This window comes from Centruroides sculpturatus, unplaced genomic scaffold, assembly GCF_000671375.1.
Source record: "Centruroides sculpturatus isolate CEXI.00-Female unplaced genomic scaffold, Cexi_2.0 scaffold560, whole genome shotgun sequence".
In the NCBI taxonomy this organism is placed as follows: Eukaryota; Metazoa; Arthropoda; class Arachnida; order Scorpiones; family Buthidae; genus Centruroides; species Centruroides sculpturatus.
This window is the reverse complement of record NW_019384914.1, coordinates 25,528-34,924: the sequence shown is the minus strand read 5'-3', so window position 1 is coordinate 34,924 and position 9,397 is coordinate 25,528. Positions and strand designations below refer to the sequence as shown.

Here is a 9,397-nt window from a genome sequence, read left to right as displayed (position 1 = left end):
TTATTTCGACATCTTATTACTGTCGAAATGAATAATTTTAAATATTTTATTATTAATATTGCCTTTTTTTAATATCTATAAACAGATTTCTGTAATTATTAAAATTGTCTCGTTTGTTTAATTTAACAGTACAATGACTCCGAATGCATTAACGTTTTATAACCGATACGATACTCGAATTGTAAATAAATGCATCTGATTTAAATTAATTGAAGTTTTAAGTCCTCACCCATTTGAATATCGAAATTGGAACATTTAAAACAAATAAAGTATTTAATTTTGTTGTTTTTGCGCCAAGCAATTAATTAATGAATAATTTTGTCGATTCGTACCGTTTACAACATTTATCAAAGGAACGATATCTGTTTTTATCTAAACTTTTCCACGAACAAAGCTACCACTCGAATTGAAAAGCCCTCTAAACCCGCTATCGAGGGAGTCTAGAAAGTAGGTCAAATAACTTGTTTCTAATCACTGTCTACATTGTGGCAGGTGAGAAACGCCGTCTCTGCAATGAAATTTTTCTGAACAGCGGTCTATCCAATCTGTAAACCGCCGTCGGCCTCTAAACGTCTCTGCAATCGGCCCTGAAAGTTTAGTGAGTGGACACTCTTCTGCCAGGGAAAGTTTCTTAGTTCAGTCATCTAGCTTTAAGTGCCTAGTCACAAGCTTGCCCATATATCAAATGCATATCAGCATATTCCAAAAACATAAATTCAGACTTCAGACATTATTTAAAAAAAAAAAAAAAAAAACATTTTCAATAAAAACAAATAACACAAATGCTTTCAACTTCAACTTAGTAAGTCAAAAGTTCCATATTATTCAAAGATATTCAAATATGGAAATTAGCATTAAAATTAGCATTACATTTAAATGTTTATAACATTCTATAATTGAAGATAATGTAAGAACACTTTCAAATATACGAATTTTGGCTAATTGTGGAACTTACCACCAGCCTGAAGCAGACATGTATTGTTACAAAAAAATAAAAAATAAAAATCCAAGTAACAAATTAATAAAATTGCAGATAATAAGTAATGGATATCAAACTCACATGCAATTATCAACAAATATTTATCATATATCAGATTGTGTTTTGCTAAACAGAAAGGGACATTACATTTTTTAAATAACTTAAAACTCAAAATAAACACTTCAAATAAAAAAATTGGCCCTAGAGTTTCAACTCAAAATTAACCACTCTACAACCCCTCAAATTTTTTACACACCTTTCTATTACACTCTGTATATAAACAAAAAATAATAATTTTCTAGAAGATTACAGTTCAGAATTTATAAAAACTTTACAGTTGCCTTTTCCTATCTTTGATGACTAATAATTTTTGTGAGAAATCAATAATTTTCACTCATATGCTACAAAATAACTATATATATAAATTAATGCAGAAATTTTTAATATTCTTTAAATGTAAAATTATATAATTATTAAATCTTTTACTTACACAAATATCCTTCTACATAAAAACCAATATTTACGTCCTTGACGATCAAGTCCTAAGCATTCTTGACGACTCAAAAGACCACTTTTCTCAATTTCTGTTATACAGTCCGTCACACCAGTAACCTAAAATTATTTTTCATAAATTTAATTTAATTTAAAGATTAAGTCAAAATAAAATTGTTTCAGTTAAAATACAGCAAATTTAAAAATTAAATATTCTACTACACCACTAAACCAGCAAAAGAATCACTTACTTTGGAATGCAAACATTTTCATCCATTTTTAAAAGGACAACTTCAGGCTGTGTTCTAAATTGAAATCACATCTTTCTGAACAGAAGATAATTGACCATCACTGATTGACAAATCACTGACGGTCAACTATCCTCCAATCAGCAACATCAACAAAGAAATTAAGATCATTTCAAAAAGTGTGCAATTCCAATTTAAAACACTGCCTGAAGATGTCCTTTTAACATATGCTTTCCAAAGTGAAAAATTCTTTTGCTGGTTTATTGGTTTAGTGGTGTAGTAGAATATTTATTATTAATATTAACCAGTACAGCAGAACCTCGCTTAACAAGCATAACTTGTTCCAGAATCTTACTCATAATGTGAAACATCATTAAGCGAAATAGTTTTTCCCCGTATTAATTAATGTAAAATACAATAATGCATTCCATTCCAAAAAAAAAAAAAAAATACTCAAATATTTTATATATAACATTTATTCAAAGAAAATTATACAATATACATTGTTAAAGATCATGAATCATAATCATCTTTTCTTTTAGCACAAAATGAGCCAACCTGGAATGCAAATTCAATTTGCAGGAAAAAAACAAAAAATAATTCACAGATAATATGTCTGATAAACACGCCAAACAATATGCCAAATTCTTGGGCTATGTAAAGGCTATAAATAAATATTAGAAATTAATTAATTTGCCTAGAGGTAGGGAATTATGCTGCCATCTTGTATTAAATTTAATAATTATAAATAATTAATTTTTAATTTAGACATTTTAAAAATTAAAAATTTAATTTGGAAATGTACATTAAATATATGAGATGGCAGCACAACTGCCTACCTCTAGTCAAATTAATTAATTTCTAATATTTAATTATAGCTTTACATAGCTCAAGAATTTGGCATATCGCTTGGCATGTTTATTATATAATGGGCAATGGTTGTTGTGGTTATATGTAATATGTGTGAACACACAAGTTTGGAAAAATGTTTGATCATAAGTGACACTAAGATGCTAGCGGAACGAGTGCTAAACACAGACTTATGGAGTATGCAAACATTTTTATGAATATCTTTAAGTTTTCAGTGGAACCCTCCCACGCGATTAAAATGCCATCAACATAACGTAAGTATAAGGTGGGGTATTGGATGGTTAAAGTTGATAGATGCATACACTGAAGCCAACATTTTTACGTTGGCTTCAGTGTATGCATCCATCAACTTTACGCTAGAAGAAGAGTCCAATACCAGAATTTCATTCCTTGATCTAGAGAAACATAAATCTCCTGCTCTTCAATTTTCTGTTTATCACAAAAACAATAGTATACCACAGATTATTCCTGCTATGGCCTTTTAACAATACACTATCTAAACTTGGCCATCACTTCCCTTATGAGAAGAGCATTCCTTCTTCCTTCTAGCAAAGTATTTGTAGAACAGGAAATGCAACTTATCAAAAAAGCAATGATAAAAGCAGGCTATTCCCAAGCAAAGTTTTATTATCTTCGGAATCGAGTTAAAAATAAATTATATCCTCAATCGTTTCTTACCAACAAAAAGGACCTAAGGATAGCACACCCCCATTACCATTTCTGGGTCCTGTATCACTCAAAATTGTACACTTGTTTAGAAAAAATGGCTACATGCTACCGCTATCCATGCAGCCAACATTAAGAAGATTACTAACTAATGACAGCGACCCCATCGATATGAAAGAGAAATCGGGAGTTTATCTTATTCCATTACAACATAATGGATCAGGAGAAGATACTTATTATATAAGAGTGACTGCTAGAACACTAACATCATACATCACAGAACATCAGGATAACATCCATAATAACCGGCCATCAACGGAATTAGCGAGAAAAGTCCTTGATCAAGACTACCGGCCGGTTTGGAACCAAACAAAACTATTGAAAAGATGCAACAATCATAAAGAAGTCTATATTTGGGAAAACCTATATATTTCAATGCTTTCACCATGGAATACCACAACTCTGGAAATCTCTAAAACATGGACTACTTTATTTAAATGTTACAAATTAGATTGCTAGAGCTTCATGGTCGCATAGCAACCATACTTTGTGAATTTTTATAATTTTCCATTCCATTCCGAAACATTTTCGAACTGCAAGAAAATTTTATTTACATTGTAGTTCCATTTAGCCACACCGCTTTTTCAAGAAGTGCTATAACTATGATACAGAAAACTCTAGTATTCATTTCACCTGAAGATGGTAGCTGTACGTTACCGAAAGTACTCGTGAACATTTTATATTTATATTTTAATAATTCACCGTGGTAACGCCACAACATGTAATGATTTCACAATAAATAAAAATCAAAACCTTTAAACAATCCAGCAAATTGTTTTTTAATATCTTAAAAATGCTTTTGAACGCTTTAAGCAATCATCCTCAGTTATCATTCTGAATCGAACGAACAATTCAAAATTATGTAAAACAAAAATTAATTATCTTAATTAACCTTCCCGCCTACATAAACTATGTCAACTCATCGTAGAAGGATTTCCATGCTGATGACAATCCGTCAGCATCCCTAGATTAATGCAGTTGTGTGCAACTGCGCCTTGTGAATTTCTACTTTTTCCAGATGTTTCACGGCCTGCCTGGATCTTGTAGCCTTGATGACCGATGCCTGATCCCAAAAGACCTCGATATTCTGCTGCTTGGCAAAGGCAGCAAGTACCGTAGAATCTATGTTTTTATTCACTGAGTGCTTATGTTCAGCAATTCTTTTCTTTAAGTTTCTCACGGTTGCTCCTATGTATACCAGATTAGAGTTAAATCTACGGTCTTTTAATGGTATAGAGTATACTCCTGCCATCGCGTTGCGTTTGTAACTGTGTTTATCATTCCTTAAGAGCCTGTATACAGTGGGATTTCGCTTGTAAACTAGCGTAACAATGTAGTTTGCAAGTGATTCGAATGTCTTTAACCTGATGATGGCCCATGAAATGGGTTGAAAACGTTTGTTTAGCTGAATAAATGTGCTTTCTCAGTAGTAAGGTGTGTTGACTTTATGGTGTTATGCAAAATAGATAAGAATGATGTTATAACAGTACACAAAGAAAAAAATTGGTACAAAAAAAAATTTAAGGAAAGCTACGAAATTACTACAGACAAAAATAATATTAATAAAAATCTAAGCATTGAAATTCATAAAAACTAGCTACAACTATTAAAATAGAATGTTTATACACATGCAGACGAGGCTGTGTGCGGCACTCTGGGAGTGAGACACTACAAGTTACGAGGCATGCGGGGGAGGCCTTCAAGTCGGGAGAGAAGGGAAGGGGAGTGGGAAGTACGGAAGGTGCCTGACAGATACCGTACACATAAGATACAACCTATCTATGTAACAGACTGAAGAGGGGCGAAAGCCCAAAACACGTATCTGTATGGTTTAAAAGTGGAGGATGAAATTATTTACCAAGTGTCGATAAATTCACCAAGTTGTGACATTGAACCAAACAAAACAAGATTAGTTCTTTTAGTATGAAAATTCACTACTAAAAGTTAATATTAAACAAAACCAAAATAAGGTCAAGATTTTAATTCTTAAGACCAAGACACAAGACTGATATTTCCTAATGTATGCACATTATGCAAACTATTTTTACAATTTCAATTACAGTTGCCAGTTATAAGCACTCTTTCTGTATGTCAAAAATATTAAAACTTGTCTGAGAAATTCTGTCTTAAAAATTTTTCCAGCCTGGGACAAATTTCTATTAAGCAAGATTGTGTGAAGAAATTAGATATGTCAAATATTATCTATAACTTTCCAACAAAATAGCTTGAACACATGTAACACATCAGCAAAATATTATAAGTGAATGTTCCAGTTACTTCCATCTCGAATAAAATACAATTCAAAAGAACTTAATAAAAAAATTAAAAAAATAAAAAAATAAAATAAAATAAATAAAATATTTTATCTGGAAACCAAATTAAATTTTACCCAGAAATGTTTTCATTCTTTTATAAGATCATCATCAGCTGTGAAAATTATCAAGTGCATTAGAAAAAATACATTCAAAAGAGAGAACGTCTCTACATTCAATATTTTTTCAAATTTAAAATAAGAAGGAAAGTTACAAATATACAAAAAATTAATAAAACAAAGTAAAATCAAAATAAATTAAAAAAAAAAATAAACAATTGCACTAAATATTAGTGTTTTAATTCTAATGAATTCCCATTTTATTTTAGTTTTGTTTCGGTGTAAAGGCCAGAGTTTTAATTATTATTTTTAGTTTTAATTAATTTATTTAGTATTAATTTAGTTTTTATAATTATTTTTAATAATTTTTATTTATTTATTATTATGTATTTAATTTTAAATTATTTTTGCCTGTTTTTTTAATCCTTAATTACAATTTTTTTAAATTAATTGCTACTCTTTCTTCTTTTGTGACATAACTTTAGAAATTGTTTTAGAGTTGTTTTGCACAAAAGATAATCAAATTGGAATTTATTTTAATGTTTTTAATACTGTAATTTTGTTATTTTTTATTTTTTAATTTTTCCTGCTTTCTAAAGATTTTAATTATAAGTGAGTTAACATTGAACTATTGGGCTACCTAGTTTTAAATCAAGGCTGGCAGTTGGCAAAAATATTTAGCTGTTGGCAAAACAGTTTAAAATATTAAAAAATTACATTTTAATTGAAAAAATATTATATAAAAATTTTTTAATATTAAGTATGTTTACTTATAATGATAAAATGACTTTCTCATTATAATTACAAAAGTTTTTGTTATGATTCACAAACGATGCTGTAAAACATTAAATTTTCAAATGCAATTTGTGCAGTTCTAAGTAAAAATGATTTTTCAAGATGAATCAGTTTAGACATTTGTGGCTCAAGTGAATTAATTCAAAAATTGTTTAACTCGTGATAATGATGATATTTGTATTGCTTGTATCATTTGCTGAACCACATTTAGTGTTAAATATGATGAAATTAAAGCATTTACTAGGAATGCTGAGTGCGAGAAGTGTGAAAAAAGAGGTGCATCTTCTAGTTTACCTTCTCCCTTCCCTGGACACTGCATCAACAAATGAACCAATTTCCAAAGATGGCAACCCTAGACGACAGGATGGGCTAGTTCGTCGAGTAAAAGGGAATTAGCTGTAATTTCTTTGATTAGTGTTAATTAGTGTTGCAATATTAACTTTATCCAGAATAAGACCACAAATTTATTTTGTAGTGCAAAATAAAAGTATGCATATCTACATATAAATAGAGAATTTTTGGGTTTCTTTTAAAAGATTGACTCTGGATTTTCCAATCATTTTACATTCTTAAGCTTTATGTTTATTAATTAATGAATGTACAGTGCTCATAATGTAAACCATTAATTTTCTAAAGTAAAATAAACTTTAGAAAGTATTCTAAAGAATCAGAATTAGGAATTGTATCGGAATTGGGAGAAATTTTAGTATCATCCCATCAGTACTTATAACATGTCACCACAACGTTACTTATTGAACATTATTCTAAAGATTTTTTGTAACATCAATAGGTAAATGTTTATATTTGTTGTTATTATCGTCTAAAGTGTATTCCCATCTCCTTCAATATAGTCAGAATTTATATTTGTATTTGTTCCCTTTTCTGGCACACTGTGCATAAAATGTTATTTAAACTTAAAAGTTTTGAACATATGTTAATCATCATTGTCTAATTTAAAACTAAAACCTAAAGATGTTAAATTAAAATTATTTTGCTGGAAATTAAAAGGTGTTAAATAAATGATCTTAATCTATAGTTTCAATTTGGCATTTGGACTCAAACATCGAAATTCTTTTAATAGAGGTTATACCTACAGAAAACTTGCAAAATATTTTTCAGATGGTTGATATATACTCTGCATTAAAAGGATGTAGCTTTGTCAAAGAGTAATTCCAACTAAAAACAATATTTATTTGGAAAATGTTACCAATAAGAAAATGTAATCCCATTAACTGGTACATATTTTACTGCAATTTTGAAGGCTAACCCAGTCATATACAGAAAGACGAGTCCTTTAGAAACACAGCTGTTAAATTTTTCACTATTTTTATGTTATGTATTTGTTATTTTTATGAAACAGATAGTAATTGGTTGATATATTAATAAAATTTTACTTAGAACGATTTCAACTTAAATTTTCAGTGATAAATGTATTGTATGTTCTAAAATCCTTTCCTGATAAAGGCATTTTTTGTATATGTGAAAAACATTCAAGTTCCAATTAGAAGTTCAGACTATTTACAAAAAATTTAAATTTTTGAGTCTATCTATTAATCCATTAACACAACCATTTAAATTTTTCCATTAACCTATTTAAATTTTTTGTAAATAGTCTGAACTTCTAATTGGAAGAAAAACATATCCTGAGTTCACCATGAAATTGTATCAACATTCAAGTTGTTTATTAAGTGTTTAATTTTAGTAAAGTTAAACCATGAAACTAAGTTTCTTAAATGATAATCTTTTTACTGGTATATACCATCATCACTTTGTATATTACTTTTAAAACATCATTTTATTATTATTTTTAAAAAAATAAACAATTAGAAAAATCCCTATGAGTTGTAAAAATCTTAAATTATGTAAATGATTTCAAAACTGCTTCAGCACACTCACAAGTTATAAAGAAATACCCTCAGCAGGATTAATTAAGACTGATAATTATTCTCTAAATATAACAGTAATCTTCAGGTTTAATAGTATTTCACACAGATATATAAGAGGTATAAAAATTATGTGTCCTTTATGTACCTTCATCTTTCCAGTGGCTGCTACATAAACAACATTTCTGAAACCTTGTTCAATCAGCTTTTAAGTATCGTGTTCCATTCCCATTTTGTTCTTTGTGTGGAATTCCCTTAAACCTGAAGATGGCTGCTGTAAATGGTATAAAACATTTGTTTTTTCCATTAAATTTTTAATTTAAAATTGGAGTATTTAAAATAGTAATCATACATTATAAGTAAACAAGGTGTATGTAATTTACAGAAATATTCAACAATATTTCATAATAGAAATAATTTTCAAAAGATATATTGGAAAATATATTTTACAGTGAAAAATTATACATAAATTACTACATTAAATTATTATATTTCAAAATACAGTATACTCACATTCTGTTTTAAAAGTAAAATATTCTGTTAAATGCCTACATTCATGATTTCCTCTTAATAAGAATAATGTTGTAGGAAAAGTAATTTTTAATGACCAAAGATATAAAACACACTGAAAAGAAAAATTTTTAGAAAATTCTAAAACTTATTTTGTCATTTTGGTATTCTAATACTATAAATAATAATTATTATCCAATTATAAAAATGTTTATTTTTAATGATTTTTGTGTATTATATAAAGTCATTTGACAAAAAAAAATACAGTAGAGCGTCGATTTTCCAAAAGTCAATCATCCGAAAGAATTCCAGTCGGCAAATTTAAATTTTCGCCAGTGCTGTGGTGCTTCAATCTTTGGCTATGTCTTGGGCTACTCAAATATTTTATGTTTTTGATACTAAATTAACATCTGAAGTATAATTTTTTATTATTTTTATATTTTTCAATATATTTATTTTGTTTGTACAAAATAAAAAAATAATTTTTAACGATACAATAGTCTTTGTTAGGCTTAACATCGAC

The 9,397-nt window shown here is 28.6% G+C and overlaps 1 protein-coding gene across 1 annotated transcript in view; it reads right to left on the bottom strand.

Moving 5' to 3' along the window:
• Positions 1 to 9,397, bottom strand: part of LOC111631710 (serine/threonine-protein phosphatase 2B catalytic subunit 3-like) — a 91,508-nt gene that overhangs the window by 57,747 nt on the left and 24,364 nt on the right. Inside the window, exon 3 of the mRNA XM_023376016.1 lies at positions 8,878 to 8,989. Within this exon, the coding sequence (XP_023231784.1) occupies positions 8,878 to 8,989 (112 nt within the window). The remainder of the gene's footprint in view (positions 1 to 8,877; positions 8,990 to 9,397) is intronic.